General features: G+C 42.9%; 1 protein-coding gene across 2 annotated transcripts in view; it reads left to right on the top strand.

Annotated features, from left to right (window-relative positions):
* The window catches only part of MAPK13 (mitogen-activated protein kinase 13), a 30864-nt gene extending 11383 nt beyond the window's left edge, over nucleotides 1-19481 (top strand). For both annotated transcript variants that reach the window (XM_033917333.1, XM_033917334.1), the window contains exons 5-12: nucleotides 5277-5306; nucleotides 6616-6663; nucleotides 8792-8906; nucleotides 9095-9166; nucleotides 12509-12588; nucleotides 14791-14869; nucleotides 16930-17103; nucleotides 19046-19481. In XM_033917333.1, the coding sequence (XP_033773224.1) occupies nucleotides 5277-5306; nucleotides 6616-6663; nucleotides 8792-8906; nucleotides 9095-9166; nucleotides 12509-12588; nucleotides 14791-14869; nucleotides 16930-17103; nucleotides 19046-19131 (684 nt within the window). In that variant the 3' untranslated portion in view covers nucleotides 19132-19481. The remainder of the gene's footprint in view (nucleotides 1-5276; nucleotides 5307-6615; nucleotides 6664-8791; nucleotides 8907-9094; nucleotides 9167-12508; nucleotides 12589-14790; nucleotides 14870-16929; nucleotides 17104-19045) is intronic.
* The last annotated feature ends 432 nt before the right edge of the window (nucleotides 19482-19913 follow it).

The raw sequence follows: 19913 nt of genomic DNA, 5'->3' as shown, positions 1-19913 counted from the left end.
AAGATAATAAAAGAAATTAATTTATAAAATCTAACGAATATCGTGTAGGATAGGATGGAGGTTTTTGATCAATGATAGAGACTCGTCACCGTACAATTTTGGGGTGAGGAGTCTATGATCCCCAAAAGGTGATTCTGAGATCTTTTTTCCTCCATTTAGGCTATATATCAATTAGTATCAACCTGTGGTGGCACTTGCATTTACTTTGTTGACCCAGAAAGGTGGACCAGGGTTTCACAGGCCTACATTTCCAGTGCCCTAGAGGCCTGTCAGAATTGCGTCCAGTGAAGCTGAAGGCTGGCACCGCCCTCTAACCATGCCCACTTCCAGGCTTCAGCCTCACTATGCACCCCTAGCTGCCAGGAACCTAGGTGCCGGTCCCGAAGACCACGTAGCGCTGCCTTTTTTTTTTTTTTGTAATTACTTTTTCATTGGTTTTAAACGACATGGTCAATTACCACGTTGTTTAGCCCCAATTAAAACTATTAAGTTAGGCAGAGGTAGGACGCCTACCGCCACCTAACTTTCAGCATCCTGACGAGAATCCGGACTTTAATGCTGAGGAGAGATTTTCCTGGATCTCCAGTTCATTGTACAAAATCGGGTATATAGCCCTCTAGTATGAAATGCAATCTTGCTTATACAGAGTCTATCCTATGACGTACTGGGAATGAAAGAGCGGAAGAATAATTTGGGTATCGGTAGAGGTGTGGGGCGGGAAGCAGATCTCACAAAATGTAAGAAGGCCCACTGCAGAATATCTCCAGGTGCTATGTACACGAATGATCTTGCCAGGTGTTTTTATCTTATGTATGTTTTAATTGATGTAAACCGTTCAGGTTTTTTTTTAACAGTATAAAAAAGTTTTAAATAAATTAAGATAAATTGTTCATGAAAATATTATTTATGTATAAAGTATGGCTTTTTATCCAAAGTGCTGTAGAATTGCATATGTGAGAAGAAGGGACAAATGTTTTTTGAAGCTTAACTTGAGCAGGTTTCTGGACTGAGTACATTTCAGGAAGCCAGGCTGCATCAGGAGTCGTCAATATTGGTAGTATCACAAGGTTAAGAATCTTCTGTTCAGAGTTTCTGAATTGCACTAGTAAAGCAAATGTGCCTATACAACCATTTGCGTCAGGCCAAGTAAACTTGCTGTCCATTATTAGGTGAAATCCTTTTTTATTAAACAAAGAACACTACAAAAAGAACACCAACCGAAAACCATGTTTAACAATAAGAGCGGACTCCGCGGAGGACTTTTCTCTGATGTCTTGGCAGTCTAAATCCATGCGAGACTTACACCCTAAATGGCGATATCCTAGCAAGGACTGTTGCAGAACGGGACTTGGGGATAATCATCAGTGAAGACATGAAGACTGCCAATCAAGTGGAGCGGGCTTCATCTAAGGCTAGGCAGATCATAGGATGTATACGTAGGAGTTTCGTCAGCCGCAAGCCTGAAGTCATTATGCCATTGTATAGATCCATGGTGAGGCCCCATCTGGAATACTGCGTACAATTCTGGAGGCCTCATTACCGCAAGGATGTACTGAGGCTTGAGTCAGTCCAGCGAATGGCCACCCGGATGGTCTCGGGACTCAAGGATCTCCCGTACGAGGAATGGCTGGATAAATTGCGGCTATACTCACTCGAGGAACGCAGAGAGAGAGGAGACATGATCGAGACGTTCAAATACCTCACGGGCCGTATCGAGGTAGAAGAAGATATCTTCTTTTTCATAGGTCCGACGGCGACAAGAGGACATCCATGGAAAATCAGGGGCGGGAAATTGCACGGCGACACCAGGAAATACTTTCTCACCGAAAGAGTGGTTGATCGCTAGAATAGACTTCCACTTCAGGTGATCGAGGCAAGCAGCGTGCCTGATTTTAAGAAGAAATGGGATCGTCACGTGGGATCTCTGCACAGAGATAAATAGGGGAGGGTCATTGGGGTGGGCAGACTAGATGGGCCGCGGCCCTTATCTGCCATCTTTTTTTATGTTTTCTATGTCCTCCGTGGTTACAAACAATACACCCTCCCTACCCCATAGAAACCCCCTCCCGAACTCCCAAACCTCCCCCCCTCTCCCAACAGAGATAATCAATGTGCATAGGCAGCGTACAGACATTAAGTAGGTAAGGCAGAGTACCATTGCAATCGATTCAGAGCATGACTACGACTCAGCGGTGACAAGGTGTCCAAATATGGAGTCCAGGTGTCCACAAAGGCTTTACTGCGGCGGCGAGAAGAAGATGCCAGCCGGGGCCTCCCAGCCCATGAGTTCATGCGGCCTGTTTCTCCAAAACCAAAAGGTAGGCGGCTCAGGAGCAAGCCAACCACACAGGATACATTCCTTCCCCAAAATAAAACACTTACTGAGGAACAATTTCTCCGAGGAAGAGTAACCTGAAAGCAATGGGAAATGTGCAAAAAGCATCTTGCTGTCCGTTATTAGTGCAATTCAGAAACATAAGAACATAAGAACATAAGCAGTGCCTCCGCCGGGTCAGACCATAGGTCCATCCTGCCCAGCAGTCCGCTCCCGCGGCGGCCCAAACAGGTCACGACCTGTCAGAATCATCAGAAGGGGCCCCCCTTGCCACCCTGGTTTCCCATTTAAGTCCTATCTTCCCATCGAAGTCCTAACCCTCCGGTTTTGCACATGCACGACCTGGTCGGGTTTCTATACTTATTTCCTGGATACTTCTCTCAGTATCCCACGATCCCTTTATCCCTCAGGAATCCGTCCAATCCCTGTTTGAATCCCTGTACCGTACTCTGCCCGACCACCTCCTCCGGTAGCGCATTCCAAGTGTCCACGACCCTTTGGGTGAAAAAAAACTTCCTTGCATTTGTTTTGAACCTATCTCCCTTCAGTTTCTCCGAGTGCCCCCTCGTACCTGTTGTCCCCTTCAGTCTGAAGAATCTGTCCCTATCCACCCTCTCTATGCCCCTCATGATCCTGAAGGTCTCTATCATATCTCCCCTGAGCCTCCTTTTTTCCAGGGAGAAGAGCCCCAGCCTATCCAACCTCTCGGCGTATGGGCAGTGTTCCAGCCCTCTTACCAGTTTCGTCGCTCTCCTTTGGACTCTCTCAAGCACCGCCATGTCCTTCTTGAGGTATGGCGACCAATACTGCACGCAGTATTCCAGATGCGGACGCACCATCGCTCGATACAATGGCATGATGACTTCCCGCGTCCTGGTTGTGATGCCCCTCTTTATGATGCCCAGCATCCTGTTGGCTTTTTTCGAGGCTGCTGCGCACTGTGCAGATGGCTTCACACCGAACAAAAGATTCTTAATCTTCTGGTACTATCGATATTGATACCCTGTGACTCAAGCATTTTGCTGAAACGTTGCCTATGGAAGCCCGTTGTGTTTAGCATTCAGTCATGTCAACAGCAGGATAAATTCTCTATTGGGGATGCAATGCTACTTTCTTATTAAGGGGCCTTTCCAGCCCTGTTCCACTCCATGTTTTCTTAAAATAACAAGGAGTTCTTAAGAGTTCCCAGGAATCTCCTTCCAGCATACACTCATTCTGTTATTAAGTCTATACCCTCAATCTGTATTCTCCAATGTCATGTACCCTTCTGGAAATGTCCAGTTCTCTTCTTATGTAATCCGCTTTGAACCGCAAGGTACAAGCGGAATAAAAATCACTAATGTAATGTAATGTAATATCTCAAGTTTCCTGTCATTTCTGACACAGAACTGAGATATGAAAAAGCAGCTCTGTCAGCAGCACAGATTCCTTTAACCCTTGATGGGAGGATGTTGTGACAGGATTGGCTGAATATCAACGGGACCATCAACATCCTGCCACACCTAGACATTTTTCAAGAATCCCCCCCACAAGTATTGAACCCTGCTTAGGTTCCTGAAATTCATTTTTAAAAGTTATACACCATCTAAATAAAAGCCAGAGGTGAGATGACCAGTGACTCGGGCACCAAATGAAAGTAACGCTGGTATGAAGATTGCAGATAGGGAGTGAGACTGTTTGGTTGTTGGTGCATTTGACTATGAGATGGAGATTCACGGATAACTGCGGGGTGGGGATAGGGACAGAGCCCATAGGGATGGGGCAGGGTCAGAGACAAACTTTGTCCCTGTCTCGAGACTAGCCTTAAAAAGGCTGTTCCAACTAGATGTCAATACGTAAAAACTGGCAACTGAATTTAATTTAATGATTAAATAAAACTGCAGAAGCTGCCTTTGGATCTAAATGTTAAAATACATCATTTGTGTCTTGCCTGCCTTTGATGTGGCAACAAGAGTCTTGACTGCAGATCAGACTCCTCCCACCTGCAACATCCTTCCATCAGGTGCCCAGTTGCTCAAGCATCTTGCTGTTACTGCAACAGATTCATCCATCGTTGCTGGCATCAAGGAGCATTTCCATTTTTAAAACTTTTTTTTATTGAGTTTTTCATTAAACTATACAAACAGGAAAAAAACTAACGGGTCATGAAACATATACATATTTGAAGATAGATTGTAGTTGTGACCAAAGGAGAACTGACACGCAGAGGCATGAGTCAGAAGCAAAAGTCATGCCCTCTAGCATGTGCAGGAAAACTTACAACATATCAACATTCAAGTTAAGTCTTGCATTTATGGATCACATCCTGGCAGCAAAAAGAAAGCTCAAATGTAAAAAGAAAAGTAGAAGCACGGGGAAGTGTCATCACCCTATAGCGAAACTGAAAAAATGGGTAATTACAAGTATATTTACTATATCAAGGAGCATTTCCAACATTTAATAGACACTTTCTTTCCTCTTCATCCACTACATCTGCACCCATGTCTGAAAGACAATCCAATCACCTTCCCAGATGATGTAAAAACATAGGCAACTGAATCTTTGGGAAGGTTGTAACAAAACCAGATAGAAATGAAAGGCTCTAGTTGTGATTTATAAACAGTTGTATAGCATATTGTCCCTTTTTATACTTTAGGAAAAAGATTTACATATAAAATCATAAGTGTTCAAGGCTTGTGCACATGATTACAGGGTCCGCGGGGATGGGGCAGAGACAGAGACTGCGGGTTTGGGGAACAAACTTTGCCCCTGTGTCATTCTGTAAAGTATGAGAGATTTTGGAACAGAGAAGCCCTGGACAGCAGGTTTTCATCAAGAAGCTGATATGGACATCACATACTGCGTGATTTGGTTGTTAGATTCTTCTCATAGAGCGGGAATGGAAGTGACCTGGGGGGAGAGAGTTAAGTTTCTCACAGACATTCTTCTCTTATTTTTCTAGTATATCCATTCTGCTGGGATCGTCCACCGAGTGAGTACCGAGACATTTATCATGTTATTTCTTTCCAAAAGAGTGGGTAGTTTGCATAGTAAGAAGGAAATATTAAAAAAGGTCCCAGCAGCACAGAGGAAAGCAAGGATCAGAGGCGAGATAAGGAGGAGAAATAGAAAAAAAAATAAATAAATAGATGCTGAGGGTCAGAACGTGATGATACAGAAAGTCAGCAGAATAACGTTCTCGCTGTTGGTAAAGTTTGTGCTGCCAAGTGTGTGCGATTTCCAGTCTGGCAGAAACTTCTGTTGCTTTTATGCATTTGTCCAAAAGAGTAGGGTGGAGAGGGGGGGGGGGAGAAAATGATGGACTGTCACCATGCCCTTGGTGTGTGGACAGGACGAACTTCTGGAAAGTGTGCACTTGAAGCATGGCCCAAAGATGCGTGCTGTGTTTTGGACGGATGACATCGCTGTTGGTGATAGGCACTCTCATTCGAGCAGAAAGCACCTAAAACGGTTTGGAGGACGGGTCCACAATTGACTCTTAGCCAGATAGACTTGGGTTTGGTTTGGACTTTCCTCCTAGTGACCTGAAGTGGCCCCTGTTAGGTTCAGGATCCTGGGCATGAAAGATCTTTGGCCTGACTGATCATGGCCACCCGCTTTCCTCCATGACACTCCTGCATGACTGGGTTTCACAAGCAGGTAATACAAGGGATAAATGTTGACACAGTGTAATATAATGAAAACTTGATATGAAAGAGCTGGGGGGGGAGGGGGGAGGCTACAGAAAAAGAACTAAGGTTCAAATATAAAAGCAGTGGAAGGGATTGACCCAAAGATACTGTTCAAAGAAAAAAATATATATATATTTTTTTTTTTAATTCTTTATTTAAATTTTTTGAAATAAACAACAATTGTGCTTAACAGGCAACATACGATATTAGTACATCCAATATTTCTATTAGTAATCTTAATAAGTCAAAAAGGTAATACAGAGATAAGTCCATTTTCCTATTGGATCAATATAATATAACAAAAAGGAAGAAACCCATACTTTTTTTTTTTAACCATAGTCCTCAATAAAGGAGGGAGGAGACAAAGAAAGAAATTCTTCCAGGAAAGATCATATATATATATTTTAAACTGAAATCATGAGTAAAAGTAGCACCAGCTCTTACTACAACCATTGTGACATATTTTGGGTCTTTCTGCCGTTTAAAAAGGTTAATTCTTGGCTTTCTTTGTCTTAATGATATCCCACGCACCTTGCAATGGGCTTTTTTTTTTTTTTTTCAGCTCTCCTCTTCTGGATGTCCCCCTTATTTTGTTCCTTTTCTTTTCAGGATCTGAAACCAGGAAACTTGGCAGTGAATGAGGACTGCGAGCTGAAGGTAAGAGGTAAAAGTTTTGGGAAGAAAGAGGCCACAGAGGAAATGTTCAGGGATATGAATCAAAAGCATGCTACAGTTGAAAGCAAGGAGGGCACCTCCTGGCACAATCAGAAATGGCGGTGCTGTAGAGAGCAGAGAATGTTCTGCACTCGGAAGCAGAGGATGGGGTTCCCATCACACCTGAAGGCTGAGAGTGAGGTTCTGCTGCGCTCAGAGGCAGGAAAGAAAGAGCCCGTCATGTGCAAAAGCAGGGGGTAAGAAGGCTGTGTGGAAATGTACTTTTTAAATAAACTTATAAGATAGTAGATGACGGCAGATAAAGACCCGAATGGTCCGTCCAGTCTGCCCAACCTTACCCACTTTTTAAATTACTGATTTAATTTAAATTTTCCTTCTTAGCTATTGCTGGGCCAGATCCCAAAGCTCTGCCCGGTACTGTGCTTAGGCTCCATCTACTGAAGTTTCCGTCAAAGCTTACTCCAGCCCAACTAAACCATCCCAGCCATCGAAACCCTCCCCAGCCCATCCTCAACCAAACGGCCATATACGGACACAAACCGTGCAAGTCTGCCCAGTACTGGCCTTAGTTCTTCAATATTTATTATTATTTTCTGATTCGAGATCCTCAGTGTTCATCCCACGCTGTTTTGAACTCTGTCACCATTTTCGTCTCCACCACCTCTTTCGGGAGCGAATTCCAGGCATTCACCACCCTCCTCCGTAAAGAAGAATTTCCTAACATTGCCCCTGAATCTACCACCCCTCAACCTCAAATTATGTCCTCTGGTTTTACCATTTTCCTTTTTCTGGAAAAGATTTTGTTCTACGTTAATACCTTTCAAGTATTTGAACGTCTGAATCATATCTCCTCTGTCCCTCCTTTCATCTAGGGTGTACATATTCAGGGCTTCCAGTCTTTCCTCATACGTCCTCAATGATATCAACCACATAGGTGACATTTTGATATAAGTATTTCCACCTAAGTAGAAAAAAAAAAAAAAAAAAGCAATAAGACACATTGTTGAATGGAATAGTGAAGGTGTGGCAAGAGGAACAGGAGAACGAAAGTAGATAGGCAGGCAATGAGGTAAGATGTGGATTTAGGAGGTCTGGGGAGGGAATGGAGCCATTCAGAGGGGAAGAGGAGAGCATAGTAGATGTCTGCTGCTAGGGATGCCGATGTCTATTCACTGATGGCTCCCTGTACCCAGGTCTTTGGAACGGTAGGTCCTTTGTTTTGTCTTGTTGTGCATGTTGGTTGTTTTCCCTTCTTTTGTGTTGATGTATGCTTTGTTTGACAGTGTGGCAAACCGTTGAGAGATGGTTTTGCATCTTCTGGGATATATCAAGTACTTGTGGTAAATAAATACAGGCAATTATATTGCCAAATTAAAAGACTCTGCCAGCCGGTGGTTTTCCTTAGTTAAAAATTGCTTCTTGGTCTCGGCTATTTCATGTCATATATTTACCATTCTCAGGTTGGAGACATGATAGATCTGTGGACCATATCTTGACTTTGGGCCCCAGGCATATGTCTAGTTTGTCTATTCCTTAATCCTGCCCTAAGTATATGTAAATACCGGGGGAAGGGGAAATCATAGTACTGTAGGAATTCTTGAGACAAGGCACAGAATGGTAGAGGACCAAAGGAGAGAGAATAGAACTAACTTGGATAAGGAATTGATCTCCTGTGGGTGGTCCATTATGTGTAGATGACACTTGGGAGATCCTGTCAGAGCAGGTCATATGGGAAGAATTGGGTAGACTGGATGGGCATGTTCCCTTATTTGCAGTAATCTACTATGCTGAAATATTATTACATTACATTAGTGATTTCTATTCCGCCATTACCTTGCGGTTCAAGGCGGATTACATCCAAACTAAAACAAGAATTACATTTCAACTTTGAAGTAATAGATTAAACGATGAGATAAAATTTTAAGGAGAATTGTGGGTTTTAGATAATGTTTGGTAACTAGAAAAATTAGAGAGTACTAAGGGTTTATAGAGTGTTGGATGTTGGGTTAGGATTGTAGTGCTGGATAGGTTTAATGTGTTTTTATTATTCTGTTGCATTTCATGGTCCACCTTAGGCCACTAGCATTATGTTGTCTTTTCTCTCTTGCAGATTTTGGACTTTGGCCTGGCTAGGCATGCTGACTCGGAGATGACTGGTTATGTGGTAACACGATGGTACCGAGCTCCTGAGGTGATTCTTAGCTGGATGCACTATAACCAGACTGGTGAGTCCCAGGAAGCAGTCAGTGTGAGGGTTGCTTTTTGCTTCCCTTCCAGTCCTTCTCTACCCTGCAGTGGGAATCCTTCAGCTAAACTGCAGATATCTTTCTTGATATCTGTCCCTTTGTCCCCTAATGAGGGGAAGTGTGAGAAGAATAAAGCCTTAATATTTCCTTCTTTTTTGTCTGTACAGTGGATATTTGGTCTGTTGGCTGCATTATGGGAGAGATGCTGACTGGAAAAACACTTTTTAAAGGGAAAGACTGTATCCTTTTCATAATATATCTGGCTTTGTGGGTTGATAGAAAAATAGAAATGTGATGGCAGATAAAGGTCAAATGGCCCATCCAGTCTACCCATCTGCAGCATCCACTATTTCCTCCTCTCCCTATTGGCTAAGGCTCTTTACACCTGCATTGTGATGTCATAGAACTTTATGGTTATAGAAACATAGTTACATTATGACAGATAAAGGCCAAATGGCCCATCTGCAGCATCCACTATCTCCTCCTCTCCCTATTGGCTAAGGCTCTTTACACCTGCATTGTGATGTCATAGAACTTTATAGTTATAGAAACATAGTTACATTATGACAGATAAAGGCCAAATGGCCCATCTGCAGCATCCACTATCTCCTCCTCACCCTATTGGCTAAGGCTCTTTACACCTGCATTGTGATGTCATAGAACTTTATGGTTATAGAAACATAGTTACATTATGACAGATAAAGGCCAAATGGCCCATCCGCAGTAACCATTATCTCTTCCTCTCTCTAAGAGATCCTACGTGCCTATCGCAAGCTTTCATGAATTCAGACACAGTCTCTGTCTCCACCACATCTACAGGGAAACTGTTCCACGCATCTACCACCCTTTCGGCAAAAAAGTATTTCCTTAGATCAGTCCTGAGCCTATCACCTTTTAACTTCATCCTATGCCCTCTCATTGCAGAGTTTCCTTTCAAATGAAAGACTCGAATCGTGTGTATTTACATCACGTAGGCATTTAAATGTCTCTATTATATCTCCCGTCTCCCACCTTTCCTCCAAAGTAAACAGATTGAGATCTTTAAGTGTTTCCCTATACGCTTTATGACGAAGACCACGCACCATTTTGGTAGCCTTCCTTTGGACCAAATCCATCCTTTATATATCTGCCTTCAGAATTGTTCACAATATTCTAAATGAGATCAAATTTCAAGTTTATTTATTGATTTGATGAATCGCTTATCCATGATTTACTAAGCGAATTACAACGAATTATATAAACCCTTAGTACTCTTTAATTTTTCTAGTTACCAAACATTATCTAAAACCCATAATTCTCCCTTTAAATTTTATCTCATCGTTTAATCTATTACTTCAAAGTTGAAATGTAATTCTTGTTTTAGTTTGGATGGGTTTAACCGGGCAGGAGCCCTGTCCTTTGATTATCTAATCCCTAAGTTTTGGGGTTGTTTTCTTAAGACTACTACCAAAGCTTGGAGCTTTCATTGGAGAATTCAGAGTTTGTTTCTTGTGAGAAGTAGCTTAATAGTTAGTGCAGTGAGTGGAGAACCTGGAGAGCTGGGATGGATTCCCACTGTGGTATACCCGTATATAATAAATGGAAACTGCTTTGGTTGTACCACAGAAAAGCAATGTATCAAATCCATGACCCTTGACCCTTTGTGACTTGGATTCACATTGCAAAAAAAAGTGTGGATGAGAGGATAGTCCACAGACTTTATTGGAGAATCACATAAGATGGATTACAGCTCAGCTCAGCTCAGCTCAGCTCAACACGGCCAGTGTTTCGACACATAAATAATGGGGCTCATAATCAAAACTTAAACACCGTCTAAAAACCTGCCCAAATCGGCACTTGGACGACCTAAAAGACAGGTTGTCCAAGTACTGATAATCAAACCTATTTTTTTGGACATATCTAGGGACCTTTTAGGCCTCTGAATGCCGCTGTGTGCCTAGAGAAAAAAGGGACGTATCTGGAGTGGTGTGGGTAGGATGAGGGCCGACCTAGACTTAGTTGTCCTGCAGGGATAATCGAAGGTTTTATGAGACTTCTTGGACCGAACTTAAACATTGTAACTTAGATGATGTAAAAGAAGGTATATATGCCCAAAAGATATTCAAAGTGACCAGATAACCACTGCAGAGACAAAGTAAAGACCCCCACACACTCCCCCAGTGTTCACTGACCCCCTCACATCCCCAGCAAAGATCGGCATAAAAACATATATACTTGTCTCCAGAACATCAGCACCTACTATAGGAAAGCCTAGGAGATCTGCACGCAGGTCTCTTAAATAGCCTGGGGGGTGGGCTAGTGAACTTTAGAAGGACCCAGGCCCATAAGCCACTCTAACCACTACATTCACGGTGGAAAATATGAGTCCACCAACCCCCTCCCCCCAAACTGTACTGTCATATAGGTGCCACCTACATCCATAAGGGCTATTGGGGTTATAGACAGGTGGGTATAGTAGGTTTTGGGGAGTTCATCATATCCTATAAGGGAGTTCTGGTGAGATGTTTATGTGGTACCCTTTTTGTGAAGTTCACAACAGTGCCCTGTAATGTGCCCCACTGCTCTGTTGCCATGCCTAAGTGGCTAGTCCATCATAATGCTGGCCCCTCCCACATCCAAATGGTCTTATTCTGGGTGTTTTGGACTTAGACAAATTTTTGGTCGAAAATGTGGTATAAAGATAGACGTGCTGGCGATCTGGACGATCAATGGCCTGGACGTCCAGATGGATAATTTAAAATATATATACATTCTAAACATATTTTTCGAGAATGGACATTTTACCACTGCTGACTTTGGGCGCTTAGCACCATATATCCGAATCAGACTTGGACGGTTCTTTTGATATGCTTCTCCAAGTGTCTTTATCAGGAGTTGTTACGAATCCTCTCAAAGGCGAGAGAATGATAAACAGAAGGGAGTAATCCACAAACTGAGCAATTCACCAGAGCAGCAGGATGCAAGATGGAAGTGGGTTTCTTTTGCTGCTCTGGTTTATTGCTCAATTTGTGGATTACTCCCTTCTGTTTATCATTCTCACGCCTTTGAGAGGATTCGTAACGACTCCTGATGAAGACATATTATGTGTCGAAACACTGGCCGTTTCGAGCTGAGCTGTAATCTGTCTTAAGTGGTTCTCCAATAAAGTTTGTGTGTTCCTAAGGAAGAACTATCCTCTCGTCCTCACTTTTTTCTGCTTGTGCATCTACTGCATGGGGTACAACTTTCCCGTTTCTTTTTGGTTCCTGGATTCACATTAGTCACAAGGCGATGTCGATCTTTTAGACAACCACAGTAGAGTACCAGTATATCAGAAAGGAGAAGAGGGGAAGGTGTTCCCACAGTCATACTAAACCCTAATTAGGAATGGTATGATTCCTCTGGATTTATGAGAAAGCATTGTGGTAACCTGTACCAAGTGACAGTTAAAGCCTAAAATGCGAGGAAGGAAGCGAGAAGGAGTATTTGATTTCTTATTGGGATTTTTGTATTCCCATCTGACTTGGGCAAATTGCTACTGGCATTTACTCTGTTACTATCTAAAAAGCATAGGATTCACTAACCTTAACCCAGCCTGACAGACTTAGACCAGCTGACACAGATCCTGAAAGTGACTGGAGTTCCTGGAGCCGAATTTGTGCAGAAACTTGAGGATTTGGCGGTAAGAAAGTCAAATGAACTGACAGCATTGAGGCATAATACACTTGCTTCTTATTCTAAAATTTGGGACTCTTATGTACGCTGGCGACAGCACTCCCCTTGAGTTTGGATTAGGGTTCCTGAGGCTTATTTAATCTCTTTTGTGATTTGTTGAATGTGGTTTTCCTCTGCTGCATCCATTCTCTTGTCTTTTGTATTATGTATCTTGGCCTCTGGGGTGGGGAGGATGGGGTGGGTGGGTTTCTTTTGGGGTTGTCTTATTGCACATTGTACTGAAGAGTTCCTGTACATCAGTTTGCTGTTTTGGGTTGTGGGAGGGGGAGGAATCGGTTATGATGTTTGCTGTATATTTTTTTTTTCTTGGCTTTTTGTACTGCTTTGATTTTCATGAGGTACTTTGTTAGATGCCTTTTGAAAATCCAAATACATGATAATCAACCGGCTCACCTTTATCAAGCTGTTCATTTACCCCTTCAAAGAAATGTAATAGATTGGTGAGACAAGATTTCTCTTGACTAAATCCACGTTGTCTCTCACTAATCCATGCTTTTGGTTGTATGGTGTTTGAATAGTGCGTGAATTCTCCTATGTCTGGTTGAGATGGATTGAATTAATCGATTGTTACAATAAGCTGGGCTGTCTCCATTTATTGCTTTAAATAGTAGGCAATTGGGGGGAGGGGGGTTCCTATGGTTCAGGCACTGGGTACAGGGTTCTGTATGGGGGATGAGTGGGAGGTGGAGTGGCACCTTCAGGGCTCATAAGAGTCCATCCCGGAGGGCCTTTCTGCCGACTCTGGCCTCATTGGCATGAGTCATTTTGAGGGGGGGTTTATTCTTGTACCATTCCCAATATTTCATTGAATTGTGTTGGATATGATCAATGCATCACTGTTTGTATTCTGAATCATTGTGTTTTGTTCTATATTTTGCACTATTGTTTGCATCCATAAAAATTGTTTGAACCTAAATAGTAGGCAGTAAAATTTGAAGTGTACTCTCGCTTGTATTGGGAGCCAGTATGAGTCGTGGTATGCCTCTGTGATGTGGTCGAATTTCTTCAGTGAGTAGAGCAATCTTAGGGCTGTGTTTTGTATTGTTTGTAGTTGTTTTATCATGGTTGCTGTACAGGGGAGATATAGTATATTGCAGTAGTCTATGAGACCTAGGATTAGGGATTGCACCAAGAGTTGGAATTGTTTTCTGTTGAAGAATTTTATGACTTGCCTCAGGTTTCTCATGACTGCGAATGATTTTTTTATTGTTTTGTTGATTTGTGGCTGCATTGTACAGCCTCTGTCTATTAGCACTCCCAGGAGTTTTAAAGTGGGTTGGTTTTGGTATGTTGTAGAGTTTATGACAAGGTTTGTTACGGTTGGGGTTTATTTTTGAGTAGGATGAAGTTTGTTTTGTCCTGATTCAATTTCAGTTTGTGGTCTTTCATCCATGCTGCCACTGTTTCAAGTGTTCTGTGTATTGTGTCTGCCATGGATGGTGTTGGCTGATCGGAAGGAAGGAGAATGGTGATGTTGTCTGCATAGCTGTAGGAAGTTAGACCTTGTTTGTGTAGGTAGGAGCCGAGGGAGGCAATGTATAGGTTGAAGAGTGTGGGAGAAAGAGGTGATCCTTAAGGTACTCCACAGGGGTTAGACCATGGCTCGGATTTTTCTTAGTTTGTTTTAACTCTGTAAGTTCTGGATTGTAGGAATCTCTTCATGGTTAATGTCATGTACATCACTATAGAAATGATTATTAATAGTAAAGGCAAACTTTGCCAGAGAGTAGTGAATTTCAGAGTAGGAACCAAGAGCAGCTTAAGCCTTCTAAAACCTTTGAGGTTCAGCCTACCTTTTGTCTATGGCTGTATGTAAAGATAGTTTGCACATATGTCTACTATTTGCAGTGTGATTTGTATAGGCCCTGACTATTCCAGAGCTTATAGCAGATTAGAGGACAGTTTGAATAGAGGCTGGAGGTAGAGCCAGGGGGATTGAAGAAATTAAAAACAAACACAGGATGCAGATCGATTCCACTGCACCTCAGTTTGGGAATGAACGACTGTAGATGTGGAAACCAACCCCAACCGCATCGGTAGTCTTCTGAATGGACTGCATGTTCTTAACTTGGAGCTATGAATCTTCCAGAAAGTAGCAGATATGGTTCATTTTTGTAACTTGTGGTGATCTGAACTCTTTTGTCTACAGGCAAAGAAATACATTCAGTCCCTGCCTAAGATTCCCCGGAAAGATTTCTCGCAGCTGTTTCCCAATGCCAGTCCTTTGGGTATGTAGTGTATATACATATTCCCGCTGTACACCGCCAAGCATGAATTCCTTTCAAAAAGGGGGGGTAAATAAATCCTAATAAATTAAAAATATCCCCTTTTATAAAACCACGCAGGAATTTTTATATATATATATATATATATATATATGAAGTAATAAGGGGGGATATAAGGGGAAAAAATAGTTTAGATTTATTTTGAAGGAATGATAAACATTTATTAGAAGTTAATATGGTCAATTTAAATGTAATGACAATTTTACTGTGATATATTATTGTGTATTTATTGCATTTCTTCAATAAAATGTTATAAAGTAAAAACCGCGCAGGAGGTTTTTAACGCCAGCCGGCGCACTGAATGCTCTGCACTGCTCCGACTGTCATAGAATTCCTAATAGCGTCGGAGCAATGCAGAGCATTCAGTGCACCAGCCTGGACTAAAAACCTCTGGCGCAGTTTTGTAAAAAGGGAGGGGGGGAGGGGGAATATATTACTTCTCTTCTCTGCCGTATTTTGATCACATTCTAAAATACGTTAGCCCTCTCCAGAATAATACTCATAGTTGTACATACGAGGGTGGTTTGAAAAGTTTGGTAAAAAAAGAACCAAGTTGAGCATCGTGGTCTCCGTTGAGGGCTATACGCTTATATGAAAAAAAAACCCTGGAAACTCTCTGGACTAAGGGCTCCTTTTACAAAGGTGCGTTAGGGCCTTAACCCTTTCAGGACCATAAGGATCGTAGGCCAATTTTTGTGGTTTTGATGACATTTTTATGGTAAAAAGGGCTTGCAGATGCCAAAAAATTGATTTTTTTTGTGAAATATCATTATTTTTATTTAAAAAATCAAACTTCTGGCTTATGGACAGTGTGGCAAGTGAATCTTCTCGTCAATCTGGCAACGACGCTAATGAATGAATGTCGGAACCAGTTTGTTTACATAAAGGCAGTATCATATGGAATCCGTACATATCAAATTTAGAACTGTAGACTATCCCAATCAAAATTTATAGGATTTTAAAGTTATGGGACAAATATGTCCCTTGGTCCTGAAAGGGCTACCGTGCGCTAACCGCTACCGCCTCCTTTTAAGCAGGCGGTAATTTTTCGGCTAGCGTGCGCTAATCTTGTGCGTGCGCTAAAAACGCTAGTGCACCTTAGTAAAAGGAACCCTAAGGGCATAGCCCTCGATGGAGAGGATGGGGTTTAACTTGCTTTTCTTACCAAACCTTTCGAACCACCCTAAGTACATAAGCATCGCCATACTGGGACAGATCAAGGGTCCATTAAGCCCAGCATCCTGCTTCCAACTGTGGCCAATCCAGGACACAAGTACCTGGCAAAATCCCAAAAGAATAAAACAAGATTTCATGCTGCTTATCCCCTTATCCATCTTAATAATGGCTTGTGCACTTTTCTGCTCCGTTTTACTGAGGCAAACCTAAAATGAACTGGCAGGGACTTTACTAATAATGAGCTCATTTGAAGGAGAGAAAATTTAGCAATAATCCTTTAACTGGCAGCCCAAAGACCCTACTCAAAGAGAAACAAAAAAAACATTGGTGAATATATTAAGTTGGTTTCTATTTAGCCAATATTCATCTGGCAGCAGTCAGCGGGTTTTTTTTAACTCTTACTGTGGCCAGTATTCAGTGCCAGGCTATGTCTGGGCACCATATGGGCAGGCAGACAGCTGGAGCTTATGTGGGCCCTGATTGAATATCAGGCCAACACCCGCATAACTTGGGGATTCCCAGCCACTACCTCAGATGTGCTGCTACTGGGTGGGGGTGATCCCAAGTGGGTGGGCCTTGACCACAGGAGGGGGGGGGTTAACTCTGGAAATGATCAGTAATTGGTTTTGACCAACGAGGAGCATACTGCTTTGGAGCTTCTATAGAAAGGGAGCTTTTTAAGGTTAACATTTTGGTAGCAGATAAAGACCACCATAATTGAAATCAAGACTCCTAGAAGGAACATCTTTGTAACATCTTTGTAAGCCAATAGAGGCTGTCCCGAATGAGAATGTGATAATGATGGCATTTTTCCGCTTGACCTGCAGCTGTCGACCTGCTAGAGAAAATGTTGGAACTTGATGTAGAAAAGCGCCTTACAGCAGCAGAGACCCTGGAACACCCATACTTCGACCAACTGCGAGACCCAGAAGATTTGACCGAGGCACCGACCTATGATGATTCCATGGACAATGAAAAACTTTCAGTGGATGAGTGGAAAAGTGAGGGCTCTTCCCTCTTATGAACCCAATCTTTTGTTCCTTGACACCACCCTCCCCACCATCTCTTCTTTAGCATCTTCAGACCTGTCTGACTTTTCCTTGGTTTTCTAACTCAAAAAAGAAAACGTGCCATGAACCAGGATGGCAACAAATAACATTTAATTGAAGCAGTCCAACAGAGCAGTAGGAAGTAGAGCAGATGTAACAGATCATGGTATGAGGCTGGAAAGGGGAAATATAAAGAACTGTTTATTTGTAGAAAGAGTGGTAGAATTCTCCCACTGATGATGGAGGGAAGAAAGGATTCTTAGTTTTGGAGAAATTAGGGTAAATCCAGGGATGGTGTAAAACATGGGGCCGGGCAGAAATTTGGAATAGGGCCCCAAAGTCCACTAGCAGGCTATATCTTCTTCAGCATCAGGGTTTCAGGCTCTTTATAGCATAGAAGCCCAGGGCAATTGTCCTGTTCACACTCCCCCCAACACCAGCCCTGGATAAATCCACAGATAAAATAACATTTTATAGTTCTACAATCGTTAGAAAACACAGGCATTCAATATGGGCCTCACATTCCTTATCTGCCATTACCTTCTACATCAGGGCATCCCAAACTGTGGATTGTGACCTCAAACAAGGTCTTTCATGCTGTGTTCAGGGTAACAACCTGGGTAGGTCCTCCTGATATATCTCAGTGGGGTTCTTAGTGACGCTATGGATATGACTATTTGAGTTGTGGCCCAAAGCACTTTGTCCTGCCTTTATGATGATAATGATCTCTATAAGATCCAAGGCAAACCAAGCAGCTGCCATGACCAGAGAGGAACTGGAAGTAGATGTGGGCATTGCTTAAATGAATTACCTGACTACCAGCAATATTCAGAAGCAGTCCTCAGATATCGACTTGGCTAAATTAGGATAGCCTGTTTCCTGTTTGTAGCTAATGGGATAGCTATCCACAGTGGCGTAGTAAGGGGCATCTTGGTGGGGGTGCCCCTTCCCATCCCTCATAACGCTTTAATTTTCCCAGCGTGAGCAGAAGCACGAACTTGCTCCCTTGTCAGCTCTCTCTCTGGTCCTGTGCCTAGGAAATGACCTCGGAGGGAGAGCCAACACAATGCGGGCAGCAAGTTTGTAATGCTGCTCGTGCCGAAAAAATTTTAAGAGGAACGGGGGTGCGTGTGCGGCATAGGTATCGGGCAGGAACGGCACCACTGGCTATCCAGGTACTGTTGCTAAATATTGATGGTACCTAGATAATTCCTGCATCCACCTCCTCCCAGACTGCCCTGGTGCTAACACTTTCTGAATAAATGTCACTGAAAATCTAGGTTAGACCTGGTGAGCAGGAATTCCCCAGGTAGGAGCCACACCTACCTAGTTAATTCCTTTTAAAATCAACCCTTCTACACTTCTCCCTTGGTATTCACGGGGGATAGGGGCAGAGCTGGACCATGAATTGAGAAAAACCGCGAATAACTTCTCATCCGGCTCTGACCCACCCCTGCCTCTCTCCAGCCTTCCTCCTGGCATCCCGGCCTTACCTGGTGGTCTAGCAGGCTTTCGGGGCAGGAGCGATCTTCCTATGCTCCTGCCTCATGCAGATTGCCAATAGGAAATGACTGCCGTGAGTTCCCGTAGTCTCTCGAGACTACGGCGGGAGCTCACGGCAGCCATTTCCTATTGCCAATCTACACGGGGCAGGAGTGTAGGAAGATTGCTCCTGCCCCGAAAGCCTGCTAGACTACCAGGTAAGGCCAGGATGCCGGAAGGCTAGAGAGAGGCGGGAACGAAAAAATCACGAATATGTGAAACCACGAGAGTCGAAACCGCGAATGGAGAGGGGGAAGTGTATTAATACTTGTCTCCAGTTTTCACTGTTTGGTGAAGTGCATTCATGTGGCTATTTATTTTTTTTATATAAAATCTGCACTTTTGTTTCCAGGATTAATTTACAAAGAAATTGTCAGCTTCAAGCCCATTGCGAGGAAAGATTCAAAGAGACGAAGTGGGATGTCTATAACACAGTGACCGTGGCGTGGACGGAATCCATTCCAATGAAAGGATACAGAAGGCATAAAATTCAGTCCATACTTCATTCAAGACTTGAATTTGCATAACCTTTCGATGCAGCCAAGCACATGGACTGCAGGGGCCGATGCTGTTTTTTGTTGGGAATAGGGAAGTTGGGAAGATATAAACTGCTTACAGAACTTTAATTCTCATGACCCTTTACAGCCTGTTTATACACACAAGCATATGGACTCCAGGGGAAAATGCTGTTTTTGTTGTGGGGGAGGAGAGGCAGAGACCCAGGAATCTAAAGTTCTGACTGTGAAAACTGATTGTACTGAGTGTTAAAGAAACTCCTAATTTTTACATGCGCTTTTCCATTTTTTCCCAAGCTTGATGAAAGTTAATGGTCATCTGTTACCATGGACCGTAAAGAAACTAAAGGGTTTACTTTAGGTGCCAAAACTTATCTGAAATTTGAATTTGGTCTTGTTTTGCTCGAACAAGCAAGTGTGTTTTCAGCTGAAACCAAAACTACGCAGTGGTCCTGAAATTGATGCAACCCCTACTCATGCCTATATCTCACCACCACCTATAGCGCTCTCCCCCCACCCCACAGCTACCTTATAAGCATTGGTGGTCAGGTGATGCAGCTGGGGCAAAGTGATTCCTGCTTGCTTCTGCCCCACAGGCTTTGTTGTCAAAATGGCTGCTGTGACTTCAAATAAGAGGTTGTGGCTGCCATTTTGAGAATGGACCTGGCATGATTAGGAATGAGTGTTGATCAGCCTTGCTCTGGT

This window comes from Geotrypetes seraphini, chromosome 13, assembly GCF_902459505.1.
Source record: "Geotrypetes seraphini chromosome 13, aGeoSer1.1, whole genome shotgun sequence".
Lineage (NCBI taxonomy): Eukaryota > Metazoa > Chordata > Amphibia > Gymnophiona > Dermophiidae > Geotrypetes > Geotrypetes seraphini.
Note: the sequence above shows the minus strand (reverse complement) of the source record. Positions and strands in the feature narration are given on the sequence as shown.